Source organism: Halyomorpha halys, unplaced genomic scaffold (assembly GCF_000696795.3).
Source record: "Halyomorpha halys isolate HHAL.00 unplaced genomic scaffold, Hhal_1.1 Scaffold676.1, whole genome shotgun sequence".
Classification (NCBI taxonomy): domain Eukaryota; kingdom Metazoa; phylum Arthropoda; class Insecta; order Hemiptera; family Pentatomidae; genus Halyomorpha; species Halyomorpha halys.
The window spans coordinates 327,083-349,791 of NW_027111100.1; the positions used below are offsets into that span (position 1 = coordinate 327,083).

The following is a 22,709-nucleotide window of genomic DNA, read 5'->3' on the forward strand; positions in this document are numbered from 1 at the left end:
AATTAAATTTATTACACCTATATAATTATAATAAAGGAAAAAAGTGCAACATATTACAAAAACAGAAATAATTAATACACTTTTTATTGGTATTTGTTTCATTTTTGCATCCAGACTTTTGTTTTGATGGGCCAGCTTCAATATTCATAGTTGAAAATAGATTGAATAGTGAAAAAACAGAAAAATAAAAACATTTTTCAAACAGCCACTAAATACGTTTAAAATGATTCTATTACAGGAAACAAGTGCAAAAACAACTCTCGCAAGCAGTGCCCGCAGTAGACTGACACGTTCATATGTTGATGTGCATGATTACGGATCCATATAGTGGGCACCATGCGCTAGATGCATGATGCATGGTTCCGTGTAGTAGGCATGCCAAGTGTTAAACCATTAATTCCGTAAGCAAGGGAAAAGTGAATAATTTTAGTCAGACAAACCGAGAGAAAGAAAAAAAATATGATTTTAACAATCCAAAGTGATGACATACTTACATATTTTATTTCCATTGGCTTTGTATGTTCTATGTAAACTCCAGAGCCAATCGAGGAGAAATTGAATAGTACATCCTCTAACAGTATAGCCACCACTGTTCCAATCTTTAACACAATCTTCAATGACCTTAATGATTCGATTTTCTAGACATATGGTCAACACATAAAACCTCTCCTCAACCTGAAATTTAATACATCGAAATCAACATTGATAGTTTTTAAGTAAAGGTCAACCATAATTATTTTAATATAATTAATTACATAAATCATAAGTTGAAATGGCAGTTGTTAAAAGTTTAATTTAATAACTTTTTAAATTCAGAATTCATACAACAATATTTAAAATATATCTGACTAAGTTGAACTGAGAACTTACTTCATTATTGGCTTCAGGATCTGGAGGATCTACAAATGATGGGAGAAGACCGGCAGCTAAAGCACCCAAAAAAATCTGAGTAGGCTCGATAAGTGCTTTAGATCCCATTCTACTCATATTTCTCAACCATTGTGTTTGAAGACCAAGCTTTTCCAGGCACCTTACGCCCTCTTCCTCAATACACCAAATCTCTATAAATTACATTTCTAAAAAATATACTCAATAATATCACTTCCACTTATTTAATAACATATTATCAAAAGAGAAGAGCTAAAGGACAAACAAAATATATTAGACTGGATATCGCTTCTAACGACCTCGGATATAACAACGTATAGTGCCGAATATTTAAGGAAAAAAGAAATTATTAAAAAAAAGATTAATTTTAATTCAATTAAACATGGAGAACCACAAAATATATTAGTAATATTTGAGGTGATTTTGATTTTAAATGTTGAATTAAGGATAAGCAATTTAAATACAATAGAAAAAATAAAGATAGGATGAGAACAGAATAAATTGAATGATTGATAATGATTACTTCAAAGTTGATGGTTGCAGTGCATATGAATGCCTAGTTTATTTTGGTACATAAAAGACGGATGGGAAAGGCTTATGGATAAGAATGTGGAAAGAAAGAATTGAACCTGATATAGATTCGTGTAAATCTTGAGATATGAATGCAGAATTAAATTGAGAGAAATGATGGTTTGTAAGGGAATGAGCATAAAAACAAGTAAGCCACTGAAGGGCGAGATAACAAACATAAATGTGCTGCAAGATTGAACTTGATTTAAGGCCACCCATGAAGAGACAGCCTCCACTTCATGCATATACGCAATAGTGGAGAGAAGAACCTGCGAAAACCCACAAGACTGTAGTTTTGGTATTTTATAATTTATTACCTTTTTGAAAAACAAACTGAAGTATTTATCTATAAACGATATCCAGTGTATATAACAATATCCATCAAAGAAATAAGCTACACCTAGTAGCAGATGTAAGTCAATGTTTTTGGAAAAGGTATATAAGTGCAACATACGCATTTTTGCCAAAAAACTTATTCTATAACATAAACATCCATAATAATAATTATTAAAGGAAGATGGTCAACTAATAATATTCCAATAATTACTAACGATAAACAAGCATTTTTCTTATATACCAAGTGATACATAAGCTCACTTCAATCTTAGTTATTTAATTTAAAAACTACTACAAAAAGTAAAACCAATGTTTTAAATCCAAATTAACAACACATAATTTTTATTTTTCACTGCTTTCCAAACTCCCTTTTCACTTTGATTAAAAGAAAGTTTAGAAAACACCTATATACCACAAATAATCATTTAATTTTAAACTGAATATGGTGAATGACACAATTCTTCCTTTTTCAACTGCAATAATTTATTTATTTCATATAATCAACAACGTTTCGGGAAATATCTCCCATCTTCAGGTTGCTATAAAACCAAATTCAACAAAAACCTATAACATGCGCTTACAACACTACTAATATATCATATGAACATCAAAACTATTTATAAACTATTTACCTGATAAAAATATTTTATATTTATATTTTTTATCTCCTATTTTGTCATTGCTAATATTTAATAATATTATTGTCATTTATTTTATTATACTTATTTAATTTTATTAAATTAGTACTGAATATTTTATAAAATGCTCAGGAGTTTATAGAATGAACAACTCACGAAAATCAAATGCTGTTGGATGAAAATGCTGTTCTTGAGGCCTCACACACTGGTAGAGAGTCAATGAACTAGGATCAAGTTGCAAATGCCATAAATTTTTACTATCAAGGTCGATTGAATCTAGGCAAGCTGAAATTCCCTCATCTGGCATTTGATCCCGATACCATTGATTCAAATCAAAAATTACAGCTCTTATTGAAATCTGGCCTTTATCAACAATTTCATATGCTGTTATGAACAGTCTCAAATGGGTACCTTCAGCTTCTAAAAAGAGACAAGGTTAATATAATATAAGTTTTAATATATCATATTACAACTTGAGAAAAAAAATAAGTAAAAACTAATCCAAATAAAATTCATAACTGCAAAATTGAAATCATAGAATTGTTCAATTAAATTATCAGATTCAATTGTAATATATTTTTAAATCGATTGTAGGACAAAACATTCTAACTTAGGTAACAGTACAGTAACAATCATTTTATTGGGTTGTAAAATAATTTATAACATAATGATTGAAAACAATTTAAATTTAATGAAAGGAGGGAAATTCTAAAATCCAGTTCTTAAGATACTAATCCTTGAGGATTCCTTCTGCACTTGCGGGAGACTCGCCATTCAACTTTGCTAATCTAATCTTAAGAAAGAAAAGTAATGCAGTGACCTTAAAAATTTTATCTTGAAACATATCTTTCTAGAGAGTTAAGTCAACCTGATAATCAAAACTAATTTTTAAAGGAAATTAAATTAACATATCTTTTTCTTTAACATTTCTTTATTAATTTTTCCAAACCACTTAGAAATTAATCAGCAAATGAATAAAAAGTTAAGAGTAAAGAGAGAAAAACATACTTGAGTAGTTAATCATAAAGAATCAAAATAAAATAATAAAATTTAGAAATACTACAAATAAATTAAAATTAAAAAAAAAAAATATGATATTCATGTAAGGGTAAACAAAAGTTCAAACAATTCAATCAAACAACAAATTCAAATAATTTTTGAAAAAAATAAATGATATAATACCAGGTAGACTGATGCATCTTACAAGGTTTTTAGGCACAAGTTTTGCAATAGCTTGTGAGCAAATAGGCCTTTTTGCTAGCATATCTACTTCCATTCCCAGGATGAAACGATACACAAGACCAGCGGATTCAAAATTCTGAAAGGTAAATTCAATAAATTAATTAAACCTTTGAACTTTAATAAACATACATATTTGGAAATAAATAAGAAATTCACATTCACCTGGTAATATACACCATATCCAGGAACAAAGAATTTAGATGAAAATGAGATACAATACATAGCAACTTGAGCATATTCCTCAAAACAGATCCAAAGATATAAGCTATGGCGTGGATCGTCACATGGTTCCAATAAGGATAGAGAAATAATGGCTCGATTAGTTCCAGGAGATTTGAATCTAAAAACAGATAAAATTGACACTAGCCTTTATTGCTAATACATACATATAAGAATAAATAAATAACTTAAAAGGTAATGGGAACTGAATGAATGGAGGATATAAGTCCTTACAAATAGACCAAGATATGGATGCAAGCAATGGATTAGATGAAAGATATAAACGGAGGCAGTTGTTAATGTATTATCAAAGGATTATCGGGCTTCATGATATTATGTAAACTACAGTCAAAAGGCTCAAAAGTAAAAAATAATAATAAAAACTTTCAACACAGATGCAATATTAATACGCTTTAGGAAGCATTTCACAAAAGTGAGTTGTGACCATTTCTCCAGCTGCATGTATGCATGATGCATCTAGAATTGGGAAATTAAAATGATATATTAATATAACGTTGTTTTTTAACGATATATCGAAGATATTGATAGTTTTGGTGCAGTTTCCTCAATTCAGCATTGTGTACCGTTCTGTATTCTCCTCTTAACTCATCTTTTTTCACTTCAAATATTTTACATAGTACTTTATTTAAAAAAACCTTAAGAGCTGTTCTTTCTTTTGTATAAGAGGCCACGTTTCATATTCATAAAGAAAAGAGAGAAGATAGTAGTTTTGTAAATTCTAACTTTTAAATTTTTGGACAGGAGGCACGAGCTCAACGATTTTGAAATTAAAAAAAAAAGTATTTTCCGCCTTTAATCTCGCTTATATTTCATCAATTTCATTTTTAATAGTTACTATGGAACCTTAATACTTAAAGCTATCTACCTGTCTAGATGTATATCCTCCTATATCTATATCTCTGAAATAGCTCCCGTTTCTAATGCTAACCATGTATTTTGCTCTATCTGTATTTATTTCGAGATCTAGTTCCTTACTAGAGTTTATCAACATAGTTATATTTAGTTTTATAGTTTCCTTGTTCTCATCTAGTAATACCAAATCATCAACATACCCACGCACTGGTACTTAACCACCTAAAATGAAACACTTTTTGGTATGTATCATATTTTGAATAACATATTCTGGTGCTAGATTAAATAAGATAGGTGATAAAGAATTGTCTTGCTTTAAACCCGATCAAACCTCGAACTTCTCAGAATAATGATAACCGACTCAAAAATTATTAAATGTTTCGGTCATGAAAATCCGTACGAAATTTACTAACTTCTTTGGTATTCTCTCTTCAATTAAAACACAATACAGCTACAGCTTCTAGTGATCAATTGAATCGTAAGCCTTTAAGAAATCTAATGAACTACCTCGTATTCCAACTTTTTCTGTATTATTTGACATAATGAAAAAATTTATCAATTGTTAAACGATTTTGCAAACACTAAAATCTATAACCCCCTACTAAAACCAATACTGTGAAATAAGAACCCAATGTTTTCTTCTAGAACCTACAATGTTTGAAATCTCCAACTAGGTAACTGTATCAAAAACGTACTTAAATTGATATACCTCCAGGTAAAAGGTCTAGGTTTTACATGAATGAGCTGTTAACTTTCAAATTTATCACAAAAACAAAATATTGAAATTTTAGTTGAAAAATTAATTTTTATTAAAAAAAAAATTGTTTCAAAAGGAGAAAATATTGATGAAAACCAACCACAATGTTTGGTCACCTTGTACTTATGGTGTGCCAGTTCCTATCACTGCCTGTCACACTTTACCAGTCTACTATCCTTACGTCATCTTTAGCCAATAAAAGTTAGTCAAGATATGTGATATCTTAAAAGTTGCTATTATTAATAGTATAACATTCAAAGGCAGTTAGGTATTATCATAATTAATATTCTTTCAGCAGTTATGTTCAATTAAAGTAATAATGAAAATAAGAATAAAGATTGTCATTTATTAAAGAAAAACCCGAACCAATTAATGGTAATAATGTTCAGGCAACACTAGTAAAGTTTAAAAACAAGATATCAACTTACAAACAAGATAAACTGCTCATATTCCACAAATGAAATGATCCTGAACTGGTTCCAACAAACAAAACAGCAGATTCAATTGAATATAACAGAGCAGTTATTCCCTCATCAGAAGGATCTAAAAAAAAAAAAAAAATAGATAAGGAGATCAATCAAGTTCAGATATAATTATAAGGTAATGAAAAATTATCTTGAATGACATATTATAAGAGGGAAACCAATTTTTTTCGCTAAACGAAAAGATTATTGTCTAGATTTAACAAACATTGTAGAGCAGAATAAATATTTTAAAAACAAAAAAAAGATGATTTTGTACGAGAAAAATTTAAAATTCACAGTTATTTCCAAAATATTGAAAATTTTGTTTTCCACTAATAAGCTCAACTAATGAGTAAACAATACAGCCCAGATAGGTAGTTCAAACCAATGGTTTTTAAGGCAAAAAGAAAACTGGTTTGCTCATAGGATCTTTAGAAAACAAACAACTTTGCATATATATAATTAACAAACATTAAAAAGATACAGTAAAAAATAATATAAAAATTTGTTACATTTTTTAGATCATACTAGCATCAGACATAAACAAAAGTAGGTGTATAAACTTCGAATTTTTAATAAATAATAAATTATTTGAATTAAAACATTAAACTGAGCAAGCTAAAACATAGTTAAATGATTATTCTAGAATTAATATTTTTTCTATACCTGTTAAAATAACGGATACACAATTCTTCTTTTTACGGCTTTCAACTATTTTTTGTGAAAGTCCCCCAGATGCAACTGAATTGACTCCGAAATAAACAACTTCAGAAGGGTTTTCTTCAGTGCTGTAAAACCGGAAATCACCATTGACGGCTGGAAACAATACAAAAATTCAGACTTTAATTAATATTAAAATCCAACAAATCATAGAGATCATTTGAAAACTATTAAAAAAAACAGTTAAGGCCCCAAGAAAAGTTTGGGCCTTAAAGAAAAAAAAAATTATATTTTTGTAATTTAAACCTTTGAATTATACAATAAATAAACAAGAATGTGGAGAGGAAAATAAATATATAGAGCAACATTCTTAACAATTATAAAAAGATGTGAGGATATGGATACTGTAAGAGCATTTGGCAAGTTAATATTAAGAATCAAGATTGATGCACTATTAAAATATTCAACAATAGATATAAGAAATAATAAATGCCCCAAGCATTTATTTACTATAATTAAAATATAAATTATGGCTTAGAAAATTGCAGTAAAACATTGTCAATAAATATATTGTAGAGGTAATTCTGTCTCCGTAAGAATAATGTAACCAGTAAGATGTATATTACAAATAAGAAAGAAACTAATATGGGTTCAGACATTATATCCTAGAAGTTTCTAAAAAATAAATTATAAAAAAAATAAAAATATATTGAGAAAATTTAATCGTTTATTTGAAGATATATTTTATTAAATGTTTACAATCTGAAGGTGTAGTTTTTTTTTCTGTTTTTTTCATAAGAATAATTTACTTAAAATTTATTTCTTGGAACTGCTGCAGAATAAACAAAAAATTCTATGGTTAATGGGAACTGACATTAACTTAGATAACATTAAACATTACTATTCACATATCTGTAAAGCAATGGATATCTAGCCATGAGGATATGATTTAACTAACTTTTATCACTTTTGGCAACAAACACAATTAAAATTGATGTCAGACAGATACCTTTGCAAAGAATACTCCGACAAAGATCAATTAATAAAACTGTCCCTTCTGCACATCCTACAGCAATAAGACCTTCAGTGGGTGTAAGAGAATCATTCAGGGGATATACCTCATTGGTACCATCTTCTATAACACATATGGTTCTAACCTGTGGAAAAAATAAAAGAAGTGTATAGAAAAACTCTTAGATATTCACTATTAAGTAAATCAGATTACATTTCAAGAATATACAAAAATTTAAAGAAATAAAATTCAAGTTGAAGTAAAATATCAAAACAAATGTGCGTTGTTTCTTTGTTTGAACATTACTCAGTTTATATTTACTATCTACAAAGCTGAGAGTACAACAATACTTCCTACTGTTCTTTAAGGATGAAAAACATGGCATTTATATTAAAACCTTACGGTGTTTATATTTTCAATATTTTTCATTATTAATGTGAAGAAAGAATAAAGCTGGGATATAATAATGTAAATAATAACATAAAAGCATAAAGTACTTCATGATGAAAAGGTCACAAATCCCGCACCCCTCCCCCTGAAAGGAAACCAAATATTACCTGACATGGGCTCACAAAAGTTTAACTTAACTTAATGAGCAAGCAGAATTCGGCGGCTATAATTTACCAAAATTTATAATTTTGGGGTAAACAGTGGCAACATGTCTGTCTCCCTTTTTTTTTTATTCCTGTTGGTTTTTGTGCCAGTATACCAACCCAAAGCCAAAGGTTGTGAGTTCGAGCCAGACCCTACCCGGTTTTTTTGTAATAGCACTCACCCTCCCCCCAGGCATTTGTGAGGTCCATTAGCAATGGGTGGCACTCACAAAAAATAGGCGTGAGAGTGATGAACCCACCCTATGAAAAACCATGCCAAAAAATGTGCAAAGTATTTCCTTAGTACATCGCACAAGGCCTTGGACCTCCACAGTCTGTTACGCCAATAATAAAATATAGTAATTCCAGCAATCATTGAATTGTGTATTTATCAACAGGATAACATAACAGAGTATCTATTACCAATCTGACTGATATAAATTGGGCCCCCTCAATGAGACAAAGTATCAACAAAAAACATAGAGGTTTATCTAAAAATAGTTTGCCGAAATAGACTAAACAACAAAAAAGTAATTGAAGCATCGCAAATTAGATGTGCAACTTAAATCGGATCATAGTCACCCATGTGAGATTTAACAACAAAATTAAATAATGCTATGTTATATTAATAATCTTTAAATAAATCATTGAGAAACATCTCCCCTTTCACTCTTTGCTAAGTATAAAATTCTATCACAAAAAGTATCATAGACACTACATAATTCATTTTTCAATATTGAATACATAATATGGGGTATTCTAAAAAAAGGGCCAAATCGGGTTTTAAAGGGTTTATAAGGCATTTTCTTAAATTAGTACGTTCTGAACAATTTCATTAGAAAATGTCCATCCTAATAGGAAATATCTAATAACAAATATAAATTTGTTATTGCCTCAATTTATGATCAGAAATTACAAGCTACTTATGAAAATGTCATTCATGTAATTGACCCCGTTTTTCTTGGTATGGATATCTGAGTGATGGAATGAGCACGGGAATGAAAGTTTAAATATTCTGCTTTACATAAATTAAATATAATATGTTCTCTATCAAATATATAAGTACATTATTGTTATTATAATGCCTCATCCAAACCTAAATTTCCTCAGTCATATTATTCATTTACTGGCTGTGAAATTCTCCCAAGTCAACAATATCTTTACTCATTTTTAATTAAATAATGGTCAAGCTGAGCTATTGGGAGTTGTATTTTATTCAAAATTAACCAAAGATTATTGTAGAATTTTTATGAAACAATATTTGAAGATTCACTAGAGAAAATTCTCTGTTTGACCTTTTTAACAGAATGGTCCATTTGTTAAAACATACAATACATTGACTATATAGTAAAAATAAAGTTAACTTACAGGATAGATAATATCAATAGTCCGAAGAATCTTTCTTGTGTTAGGATTGAAGAAACATACTAGGTTCACATTTTCCGAACTTACGCCCAAAATGAGAATCGGAATGGCACAACCTTCTAAGGGTAACTCCACAGCACAAGTGATCTAAAAATTAATAATTAAAACATTTACTCTATGAAATAAATTTTTATTTTAATAATTTAAACGAGAAGCATACATTAATGTATAAGAATAAACAACAATAATTCATTTAAGCAAAAATTAATTAAATAAAGTAAATAAAAAGACAATCAATTTATTTCAAGATAAAAGACAATAAAATTTAATTTGTATGTTCTAAAATTAAGAATGGAAGTAAAAATAGATTAACTGATGGCAGTGTCTTTATTGGGAACAGGAAAAAAAAAGAAATGGTAACTTACCTCTAAATCATCTTGAAGGTTTTCTCCAAAGGTCCAATAGGATTGTAGAACACCATCACTATTGTTCACGACAAAAAGATCTGGACCAGATGTTAACCACGAATGTGCATATGCTATGAAAGAACAATAAGATTTCAAGATGAGTACTGTGAATTAAATAAAGAATTATAAATAAAATAAAAAAACAAACATTTTTTTTGTTGAGATTTTTAAGGTTTCATTGTAGGGAAAATGTTGATGTATCATTTATTATAAACCTGAATTAGCCTAGTGAGATGATTTTTTTACCCATACAATCAAAATAACAAAAGTTAGATAGTTGCACAATGTTTGTTATCCTTACTTAAGTGTGCCTTGAAATGTCACAGGTTTTTGAGTTGGGTTTAGGAAGGAAGGAGAGGGTTTAAAAAGGGTCCTTTAAACAAACTGCAGGTGTTCAACAGAGCTAAGGTGATAGGTGAAGATATACATAAACTGTCCATAGCTTAGGTGGTTGAGGCCATCTACTTGGGAACTTGAGCAGCGCCATTTTGAATTCGGCCTGGGGCGTTGACTTATTGGCAATCCCAAAAAATGAAAAACCTAAACCTCAACCATGGTTAGAATAGGTTAGTTACCTGTAGTCTAAAGTTCTGAATGCTCCTCTTTCAACAGAATTTATGGCTTCTGAAATTGTTGATTGGGAGAAATCTTTTGGTAAAGAAGTTGCAGTTATAGGAGAATGTATGTGAAGGTCAAAGGTAACGATTTCAAAGATATTCATAAACTTGAATCACAAAAGTAATGTGTTAAGTCTTTGGCAACTGTAAGCGAATCTATGTCACTCTGTGATGGTATAATCTCTTTAAATCCTCATCAACTCTTGCATAATATATGGTTTCACATTAAAAAAAGGCCGAACTGAAGAAAATTTAAATACAAGGAGCAGGCCTACCCTCTAACCCTTTTGAACCCAGGTGGCTAAATAAGGATGGGTTATAGATAAGACTATTGCAGGTATGTACTACGTAGATAGTGAAGCCATCAGAAGAAGTACCTGCCCTAAGTTCTCGATAGCTGAGCATATTGAGACAAGGATCCCAAAGTGCTTGTTTCAGAAGGTTTTAGGTTCAATTTCCAACTGGGGTATTCATTCGGCACAGCACTGGGAAATGAATCTTGGCACTCCCAATCTGGAGCTATAAAATTTAAAAAAGCTATAAAAAGTCCTCAATTGGGCCTAAATTAAAAAAAGTACCTGTACCTTCAAATGGAATTATATACATCATTGATGAAGGAAATCTCCATCCTGTTTTCCTGTTGCTTCTTTTCAGTCTATATGCAAACAGTATGTTGCATACGTACTTGAGATTTAAGTAATTTATGAGAAACAAATTGTTGTGTTTTAGGTGGCAAAAGTGCAAAGAGCATATGAAACTTCAGTTTCTAGTCTAAGTTTTTAATGGTTGCACATGAGATGATTTCATATATATAGTTGACCGTAAAACTTAAATTTAAGAAGATGGTCAGGGTTGTGGTCAAAAAAAGAACAAATAGTTTATAACTATTTAATGTCCGATGTTTCGCCACACTTTGCAGAGCTTCATCAGGGCTGTTCGAAGCGATAGGTTAAACAGACATATATGAGATGATTTCCTTCTATTATGTTGTATATCGCACCACTGTAAGGAATAGTGACTTCATCTTCATGTATTCATGTACCTGGCTGTCATTGAAGGTTTCATGCTTTTCCATGCTGCAAAGCAACCACTACTTTTCAATGATCTCATTAGTACTTGCCCGATAAATAAATCACTCCAGACCTCAAACCAAAATGTTTCCAATCGGTGCACAAGGCTATTGACATGTTATTATTAACTTTTGAAATTATTTCTCATTCATTAGCTGTAGCAACAATATAAATGTAAAGGATTTAGCATTATCAAGGTGGCTCCATTGATGGAACGTAAGGGGCCCTATTTTTTAAAGCCAAAATATTAACTGTTTTCAAGTTAGTGTACAAATTAGGCATGGGTCAAACCATATTATGATAATCTCCATGTTTGCAATGGGATATATACCAGTTTTTTTATTCTCTCCACAGGCTCAGCCACCTAAGCTCCCAGTTTTGAAGGAAAGCTTGCAGTTTCAGCTGCTAAACATTGGAGCTTTGCAATGGTCACACAACTGTGCTTCAGTGTCTGCCCTCCAGATGTAGCAGCTTCAGCTGCCGTTTCCGTTGAGAAACTTGGCCACCGCACCCTGGGGCTGTCCTGTAGCACAGTAATGCTTAGAATGCTCCAGTCTTGAGAGCCTGAAGGCACAAGGAATGCAAATTGGCCATGACCTGAGCATGGTGACCCTCAGACACATACAGAAGAAAGAGGAGAACCTACCTATGGAGGTGTTATACGAGGAGGCACCAATCTAGATTAAGGCCTCTATACTGAGTGGAGCAGGATCTATGCCATCACATGTCAGACAACCTTCAAGGTCGGGACTGACCAAGGCAGCAGCCGTCCGAGGGGGTTAGCCGAAGGGTCCAGTTGACACAGGACCCTGAGGCAAATCCCTAACAGAAGCTTGGCCTGAGGCTCAGCCCTCGGATGTTGAGGAATAATCAAGGACATGAAACTGGTGCAGATTAGTCTACACCACTGCATTGCTGATATTATTCCATGGATTATTACTATCAGCAAAATTGAATGGGTAATCAACTCATTGTAACCATTCAAATTACCTGGCACTGATGGCATCTTTTCTACTCTGTTGCAGAAACTTTTACCAGTGATCAGAGCTTAGATTCAGGCAGCTTTTCCATTGTATTATTGTTTAATTTTAATTATCTGTTCAAATTATTCGTCTTTTGAATAGGTAATTTTTAATAATCATGATTACAAAATATAGAGGAGATGAGAAACTTTTCGAAAGTATTGAAGAACATAAAATATGGAGTAAAGAAAGTCGCTTCCATTTCTTCTAGGCACTGCCTCTTAAGCTTTTATGTTAGCAATCTATGTCAGATAGGCGAAGAAAGTATGCAGATGCTGAAATTAATTAAAGCAATGTCAATTATCCAAACTAATGTTACTGGGTTTAGTTCTGAAAATTGAAATTAAACAATCACCAAATTTCAATAAATTAATTTTTTATTTTATAGTATAGTGCATATGTATAAAAAAGTATACGCCAATAAAAATATGTTCATTTTATCTTTAAATGAAAGTACTATTAGTTTTCAAAGATATACGAATATCTGCGATGCACACTTGACAATGAACAGTTTGAAACTATTAGGTTTTACCTGGTTACCGTTGTCAGTGGGAAATAAATCAGTGAAAAAATCCATTAGAATAAAACCATGTAACAATTCCTAGTAACAAAATATTGACTGTCTTTTTCATCTAACTGCTTTCATTTAACTAAAATAACATGCTAAAGTACTGCTGTACTTATTAAAAAACAACAAGTCTGGGGTCCTATTATAATGGAACTCTTGTTGTTTCTGACATTATGATAGAATATAATGATATTATATAACAATATAATATTACAACAGTTCTAGGCTATCTAGAAAAAATACTGTTCAGATTTATATTCTAGGAATGGATTGCCTTTTGGCTATTGCCATACAAAACTGACATTGGTCGATCCTTTCACGAATCTAACTGTGAAGCCAGTTCGGATAATTAACGCTCTATTGTACTAGTGGTCCCAGGGCTTGTGAATATCAGTTTGGTAAAATCTGACTTAAACAAAAAAAAAAAAAAAAAAAAAAATGGTCTCAAGTCAGTTAGCACACCTAAATTTCAATCCATTAGACCATAATTATACATCCAACATACCCTTATAAGTAAATACCTTAATTACAAATCTCTAGAGTAAATAATTGTATGAACCAGAAGGGGTTTAATAAGGAATAAGAATAAATAGTTTATTAACAATTTAAATATTAATACATGTATATATCACTTAGATACGGCCATGTTAGATAATTCAAGTACTGTAAAACATGAAATATTATTTTACTTTATAATGAACAACTGGGACAGACACAAGTTTAAAGAAGTTTATTATAAAAAATACATCTCTTATGATTTAGAAATATACAACTCCAAAAATTTGACAAAATAATAATGATACAAGAACAAAAAATAAATAATGAAACTCAACATTTAAAAGAAAATAAGGAAACATTGGTGGTGATAATTCAATACATACTAGCCAAAAACATCACAATCCTACAAAAAAAAAACATGGAAAATAAAATTAAATCAAGAGACAGTAACAAAACAAAGAGTTGCTAACTTAAATAAAACCAATGAAGTGAATCTTATAACAGTCAATAAGATTGAGTATCAACTAGTGTATAAACAAAGTTGAACAGAAAGGTTGGAATGGTTACTAACTTACATAAGTTCCATAACTGTAGAGACAGCAAAAAACCAGAGAATTGTTAAGTTAAACTAAACCAATTAAGTTATTCTTGAAATAGTTAAGAATATAGAGTGATTCTCAACTAATGTATAAACAAAGCTGAACAGAAAGGTTGGGATGGTTACTGACTTGATCCAGTTCCATAACTTAATAGAAAATAAATCAATAGTATGTTTACTTACTTGAAAAAACTCCGGCAATGGTCTCTTGCCTCTCATGGGAGAGTTTATGGCAAATCTTACAGTCATATCCTATTGAACTGATAACATTTACTTTGTTTAACACTGACATTTTTTGTAGAATCAATTTCTATGACAAGATCAATGCAACCATGTCATTACGACAGTGAACACAAATAAACTGTAGAAATTCTTGAACATTCTCAATCCAGTTGAACTATTCTTCATACTTAATATAAATTACAAACGTAATACTTAAAACCCAATGTACACAAAAAATAAGGTAAATTACGAATGATAATAACCCTGATCACAATAAATAATCTAAAACTTTTTTAAACTTTAAATATTAACAACCCAACTTCTATACAAAAAATTTAGAATCACAACCTGTCTTCGTCAAAATAAAACACTAAGACGAATACGATAAAATGACAGCGTGCAACAAGAATGGCGGCCTACCGGCAACGCCTTACATATTAACATAGAGATAAAATATTTCGTAAACAAATTTTTGAAAAGTTCTATATTCTAAGAAGACATGAAGATGATGAACGATTAATATTAGTTTTTTTAAATTTTATCTGTTGTACTACTTTAATCCCTTTGATTCGTTTGCCAAAAAAATAATTTCTAACACTTATGAGGAAGGTATTTTTGGCGCGTGAACTAAACTTGTGGTTACAAACCTCCAAAGTTTTTAAGTGCACTGTGTTTGACATGAGAGGGAGGTATTATAACGTACTCATTTGAAATGGCTTTTATGGATTTTTACGAAAATGAACAAAATCTGAAAGAAGTTGTCATTCACTTCGTTCAAGATGGGGTTTCTAGCTCAAAGGAAATGCTACAAGCTTTTAATGTAATTATATTAATATATAGTGGAAATCCATAGGGGCCTAAGGACAGTTTTTAAAACTTTTCTCCTTATGAGGATTAGTTATCACTTTATGTATATTTCTAATTAGTCAATTATCATTGACATTAAGACTTGGAACTTCTGTTAACTAGGGGACATAAGCTTTGGACCTTAAAACATTTTCATTCTGTTTGATTTACTTTGGCTCTTTGACCCTTGTGGTTTTCCACTTCAAATGCATATCTTGGTTTAAGTAAAATAAAAGAGATGCCTAAGGATAAAATATTCTTTAGTTCATAGATCATTGGAGAATATATTTTTGTTTCCTATTTAAAAATTATCCATGTAAATGAACTTAATTACTTCCCTTAATCTTTAAGGGATATCTTATCTTACTCATTATATTGATTTTGGAATATGATAAGTGAAAGATATGTTCGGTTTATATGGCCCTTCGCTGATTATTCCTGATTCGTAACATATTTAAACCTTGACTCAATTTCTATTTGTCTTTCCTTCAAAATAAAATCAGATGACCAGTTGTTACTGTAATTGAATTTGTATCTAACATTTACTTAATCTCAAATTTCTTTGTTGGTAAATAAAGATATATTGATTATAGGTTTGCCAAGATGCAAAATTTAAACCTAAAATTATTTCTGATCACATGGTTCCAGAAATCAAATTAGGAAAAAATATTGTATTTGTTATGGATAATTTCAGTGGAGATACTTTTGATTACCTGGCTTCAAAGGAATGTCTGTGAGTGTATTTTGTATCTTTATTACATTTGGATCCAATTATTTATTAATTAACTAAATTGTCTTATTTCTCCTAAGAGTTGTTGGCCCTAGTTGTCTCTACACATGTTTTTCCAATGCTATTCCTATTCCCAACAATAATAGTGCAGTGTTTAATTTAGCTATGAGAGGAGTCGTGATATGTACAACAAATCTAAATACTGAATATAAGGTAAAAATTATGTTATTTATCTAATCATTTTCTTCTTGTACATATCTTTTTAAGTAATTAATTTATTGTGGATTTTTTTAGGCTGAAATCAAGAAATTAGTTGGATTCATGGGTGGCATATATTCAGATCAGCTGACCCTGGCAGTAACACATCTTGTAGCCGATAAAATTACATCTATTTGCTCTGGAAAATATGAGGTTGATATCATCTGATCATACTTTTATTTTGTCTGTTTACTATATTTTTAAAAAAAACATGTACTCTGTTTTTTTTTTAATTGTAATTATTAATTTTTAAACTATTTTTTACCTTTCACAAAAGTTGGAATTTCTACCAGTTTATTTATGACCCCAATAAATAGCAGGCATATTAACATGGCTCTTGTCATATACTATACATATAAAGCTTCCGGGGAATTATTGAGGGTGTCATTTCAAAGAATGTGTTGGAATAAATCATCTACTCCTATTTTGATTATATAGTATTACAAATAGTTGTATCCAGTGACAAGAAACAAGCCTAAAACGTGTCACTGGTACTGCTGTAGGCAAAGTCAGTGAAGCTCACTTATTTAGGTTGATTAATGATCCCCAGTGCTTATCATAACAATTTATACTATTTGATGTTCTTGCTTTCTGTGTGATGGCTTTGCAAACATTTTTGTCAACATTATTTAATGAAAGAGAGGATCAACTAGTTCATTTCTATAATTGAATGGTATCCATTCCTTCTCTAGCTTATTTATGGTTTTGTAATTATATGTTTTCGGCATGCAAGAACTCCATAGCAAGAGGGAATCAATGAGAGCAGTGCTGCAGTTGGATTTGAAGGCGATCTTTTTTCTTGCAACACACGTCAGTTTTTCGAATACCAGTGTAATAACAGTAGCCTCTCCATAAAAACAAACTCCATTGGGGGTTTTGGCTTCCTAACAGGCACTACAATATGAAAGATATACTAAAGACACCTGTACCTCTATTAGTAATTGATCCAGTAGCTGATCCGTCAGAATATTCTTTCCCATACTGGTACATAATTAATGTGTTCAGCTATAGTGACTAAAGGTATTATACTTTGTCCTTTTACAAGAGTCAAGGCTGTTGATGGGCATCAACTTTAAAGTAATCGTAAATGGGCAGGTCATAAAAGGAATGTGGGGGCAAGAACTGGGCGGCATTGGTAGACCCTAACAGGCACCCTCCATTGACTTTACCAAGAGTGGTGGCAGTGGCACGCTTCAGGTTGGCTGACTATTTGGGGTACCACTTAAAGAGAATAGGAGTAGCTGTCTTCAGACTACGTTCTGTGTGGAGATGGTGAGATGACCAGCAATCACATATTTACATGTGCGGTAACGGTGGACAATATTACAGATAGGAGTTGCGTAAACAAAGTAATTGAGTTGTAAAAACAAGCTAAAGTATACTGGGCTGTTCAAAAGAAAATGGCAGAAATGCCTCCTTTGGCGCAGTAAAAAAAAAAAAAAGTAATGTTTGTATCTCTTATTACATATCTCCTATCAACCATCTTGGGAGTGAGGCTGAGCAAAAGAGGTGATTTTCTAAATTTCTACTGATGTTCTAGAGGAAACAATTTATTTATTATTACAATTTTTTTTTAGAAAGCTGTTCATAACAATATTCCCATTGTTAAATCAGATTGGATTTTAAAATGCTGGGAGCTTTCAAAAATGGGACAAAAGGCACCTGAAGCCATTGGATTCCGGTTACCTCCATTTCAAGGCATGCATATAACTTGTAGTAATTTATCCCAAGTTGCAAAGAAGAAGCTTCACATTCTTATTGAAGCAAATGGTTGGTAATGCTTTTGTAATGTTTAAAGTACTTTAGGGTAAGTGTGTTGTCGGGATAAGTTTTGTCTCGTTAAAACTAAACCTTCAACTGGTCTGAACTATCCTTTAGGAAACATGAAATCTAAACATTTATCAAAAATCACCCAAGAGAGTCTAGTAAGGTAAAGTTTTATGAATTGTAAATAAAATTATTTAGTTATATTTCATGACTATCATTGTAAATTGTAAAATGTGAATCTCAGATAAGTTTTTAATTTTTTCATAAATTAAAGGAGTACACTAGTTATCTGGAAGAAAAATATTTTACATTTCCCCCACAACCACCACTGCTTAATTAGTAAATCTTGCAAGTACCTCATACAGATTGACCTTTTAAATAGGACACAAATGTGTATTAATAAATTGAATTAACATCCCATAAAAATGCAGTTTTGAATGCAATATTCTAAATATAATCATCTCCCAATTATTAAATATTTATAGCTTAAAAAATTAAGATTTAAAAGTGAAACTTAATAAAATGTAGTGCACACTTACCCCAAATTATCTTTGGTTTTTAATAGTTAATTCACCTTTGTATAATGTACCAATATTATCATGATTATGATTATTTTTATAGGAGGGATCTATTTACGAACACTCGAGCTTAACAAGACAGTAGTTTTAGTAATAGGTGACCCTGAAGGTAAAAAATGGCAGCATGCTCAACAGTGGGAAATACCATGTGTAACCCCTTCTTGGATTTATGAATCAGTTGAAAGAGGAGTAGCAGTTCCTTCTAAGGATCACCTAGTTGTAGGGCGTCCAAAGTGTTCAACACCTACCAATTCTGGAGAACACAATAGTAAGAATGTAGTTCATGTTATCTCTGATTATTATGGTTATCTTTCCAGGTAGTTTTAAGAATTCTCAAAAACTTATTTTCATGATTACCTTGTTTTGATACTAACCTGTTTCTTCTGCTATACTAAATAAATGATAATTTTTGTTTCTTCACTATTATTCTTAAGTCTGATTAAATTTAATGTAAACTAATTTGTGGAGCAATGTATTATTGTGAAATAGTAATTAATGATTTAATATATCTTGTTGCTTAAGCTGTAATATCTATTAGTCTAGAAAATCAACAATGAATTTGTACATTTTATATTTTTAAAGTAAAAAATCAACAGATCGTTCTAGAGATATTTTGTTCCATCAGTTTTAATTTTTACTGACTTCAAGAATTCTTTTGAGATTTCTTTACAATGAAGGGTTAATTTTTATGTTTTTAAATTGCATAATGTTTTTTCAGACCTATGAGGTATCTCAGCTTAGTTGAAGATTTGTTTAGTATTGTCGGGAATCGTATAAATTTACCCAATTTATAGATACCTCCAAAGTTATCAAATAAAGTGCACATAAGTTAATAAACAAACATTTGTATTGAAACAAAATATAATCTTTACACACTCCACAAAACAATAGTTCAATTATAAGATATGATTTAAAATAAAACAGCTCACAAAATTAGACTAAACAATGTGCTTCACCACCTTAGGACAATGAATAACATCAACAGCACCGTAACCTTGCACTATATTCTTTCTCTTTACTATCGATACTTAACATCCTCCCACCTTTCGATCATAACACAAGATTGATCGAAACCTGGGACATCCTATTGGTATTTAGTAGGGAGTCTCACTCTGTGACCACAGCGTGTTATGACAGGTGTCTTCTCCTCTACTGGTGTAGTACACTTCTCAGGCTCCTCGCTGGGCTCAACTTCAAATGAGGCAGCCACTTCCAAGGGGAAAATTCTCTGCATGGGGCATACTATCTCTCCAGAAGCTGTTCTAAGCCGGGCCACTCTAACCAAACCATCCTTTCCGGGGTAGACTTCAAGTACCTTTGCCAAATGCCAAAACAAACGCTTCCCATAGTCGCCTCCAACCAAGACCACATCACCCTTCTTCAAGATGTATCCACTATCCTTTTCTGTAAAATGAGTTACAAGTTGACTAAGGTATTCGGTCCTGAATCTTACTCTTAAATCTCTTCACAAATGCTGCAAGAAACAATATCTTTTACTGATGTTAACCTTGTCTAAATGATCCAAATCCGGTACTCCAATGGTCATAGCATGGTAAGAGGATCCAAATCATCAGTATCTTCAGATACATACGTTAGTGGTCTGTGATTAATAATAGCTTCGCAATCATATATAAGAGTATTAAGTTCCTCATACTTTAAAGATGCATGTCCCAATACTCTTCTGAGCATTCTCTTAACAATTTGAATGAGCCATTGCCACCAACCTGTGAAATTGCAACAATATAGCCGGGATTATTTCTAAAAGGTTGGGTCCCAGCTCTAGACAATCATTTAATGATAACATCCCCTTTTGTTTACATGATGCATCAAATACGGGTCTCACTTTTGTCGATGAAGCAGTTTTGAACACTCCTCGATGAGGTAAATAATGTGCAGGAGCTTGTAACTGTTCTCCTGGCACCAATTCTATTACTCTTTCATTTACCCAATCAGTGAAAACTTCTTCATAAGCTTCATATTTACCCTCAGCTAATAGTTTACGGGTCATGGAAAATAATCGCTTTTCAGCTACCGCTCTACAATCACATTATTCATCTCTGTTATCCAGCCAGGGCCAACATACTTGGTATCTTCCATCACAGTCTCTGGTTACCGTTTGCTTGAAATTCTCCATAGCAGCCATCTCCATTTCCCCTTTTGTCTTATTTTCAGCAGGGTCTGAAATTCCCAATGCTTCCAAACTCCATAAATCAGCCAATCTGTCTGTTTGAGATAACAGAGGAATAACCATTGAGGCCTGACTAACCGCCTCTGACTCCATCACAGGCTCTTCCCATGACTACCCATCCCAAAACAGTTTCAACCGCCAATAACCCACATTCTAATTTACACTGTTTTCTAGTCAAAATTTCGCAAGCAAAATCAGCTCCTATTAATAATTCTATTTCACTTGATTCTTGTCCAAAGTCAGTGATAAATATTCCCTTCTCTTTAATATCCTTTTCCAATATTTCTGGCCTGAGCTTAGGAATATTGCCACAGATTGTTGGTTGATCCAGTACTGTGATTTCTTTCAAGCACTTTGCATGGAGGTCACTAACTGTAATAGTATATCTCCCATGTTTGCTCTTTTGACAAACCTTTCCACCAGATAGGATCTGTGTTAATACTTCGCTACCTACTGGCTTTATATATAACTCATCAACCAATTTCTTCAATATATAAGACCTCTGAGAACCGGAATCAATTAAAGCTCTAACCACTCTACTGCATCCTTTAATCACAAGTTGAACTTTAAGTGTTTGTAATATTATTTCTCCAGAACTACAATAGCTAGCTACAGTATTAATCTCTTCCTTTTCTCTTCTTTATGTATTGAAAGTTCTGTGCACATCAGTGAACTATGCCTGTTATCACAAACTACACATCTTACAGGTGCCTTGCAATATTTTTGTCCAGATTTGAAACACAAATAACATACTCTTTTTTGGTTCAATATAGCCCTCTTTTCTCCCAATGTCATTTTCTGAGCATTAAAACAGTCTCTACTCTCATGACCCTTTTCACAAAATACACAATTCAGATTCCTTTTAATTCTCTCACCCGAAAATAAATCACTAGCAGTAGGAACAGGCGTTTCTTCCTTCCATATCCGGTCGCTCTTGCGGTTACTCTCATTCCAAAATTTTGCTAAATGTATTCTCTCTTCACCTTCCACCACTGATTTAAGGAATGTGAGCAACTGTTCTAATTTAATTTTATAAATTTCAGTATCACTAGCTATATCTAATTTACTAAATGTACTCCTCAACCATACTTGAATCATATCTTCAGATAAGCATGACTCAACCATAGGATAAAGAATTGCAGCATTCCTCTCTTTTGTCATTCCTATAGACTCAAGAGCCCTTAAATGAGTCTCTAGTTGATCATACAGCTGAACAGAGTTTACCTTATTCCCTGACCTAACATTTCTAATTATTATACCCAAAAGTTCTCTAATATAAAATTATGTCAACATATCAGTTCTTCCAAAACGAGACTTTAAACAGGAAATTACCTTATCATAATTTTCTGAAGTTGCTGGAAAACCTTCTACAATATCTCTAGCTCGAGTACCCTTAACTGTGGCTTGAATCAAATACTGGAATTTATCCTCTGGTTCAATTTGTGGATCTTCATGTATTCTACTAAACTGACCCCAAAACCCAAGCCACTCTTTTATTTCCCCATTGAATTTTTTCAATTCAATCTTTGGTAGTTTTAAGTTCCCTTTCTTATTATTGGATGCTGAGGAACAAACAGAACCCTCACATTCTTCCTTTTCACATGCTGAAATAATTTTTTGTAAGATTTATATTGAATTAAAGCCAGATGATATTTATCTTTAT

At 31.6% G+C, this 22,709-nt stretch overlaps 2 protein-coding genes across 2 annotated transcripts in view; one reads left to right on the forward strand and one right to left on the reverse strand.

The window, feature by feature from the left end:
- The window catches only part of Elys (AT hook containing transcription factor 1 homolog), a gene marked incomplete in the record, with an annotated part of 54,056 nt that extends 38,950 nt beyond the window's left edge, over nucleotides 1–15,106 (reverse strand). Inside the window, 11 exon segments of the mRNA XM_067049191.1 lie at nucleotides 495–675; nucleotides 871–1,061; nucleotides 2,589–2,852; nucleotides 3,615–3,750; nucleotides 3,837–4,014; nucleotides 5,952–6,066; nucleotides 6,654–6,803; nucleotides 7,657–7,804; nucleotides 9,621–9,764; nucleotides 10,043–10,155; nucleotides 14,641–15,106. Coding sequence (XP_066905292.1) covers nucleotides 495–675; nucleotides 871–1,061; nucleotides 2,589–2,852; nucleotides 3,615–3,750; nucleotides 3,837–4,014; nucleotides 5,952–6,066; nucleotides 6,654–6,803; nucleotides 7,657–7,804; nucleotides 9,621–9,764; nucleotides 10,043–10,155; nucleotides 14,641–14,749 — 1,729 coding nt within the window.
- Nucleotides 15,107–15,205: 99 nt separating this feature from the next.
- LOC106685282 (DNA topoisomerase 2-binding protein 1) overlaps nucleotides 15,206–22,709 on the forward strand; it is a gene marked incomplete in the record, with an annotated part of 41,367 nt that continues 33,863 nt past the window's right edge. Inside the window, 6 exon segments of the mRNA XM_067049192.1 lie at nucleotides 15,206–15,499; nucleotides 16,119–16,258; nucleotides 16,336–16,468; nucleotides 16,550–16,666; nucleotides 18,091–18,283; nucleotides 18,902–19,126. Coding sequence (XP_066905293.1) covers nucleotides 15,392–15,499; nucleotides 16,119–16,258; nucleotides 16,336–16,468; nucleotides 16,550–16,666; nucleotides 18,091–18,283; nucleotides 18,902–19,126 — 916 coding nt within the window.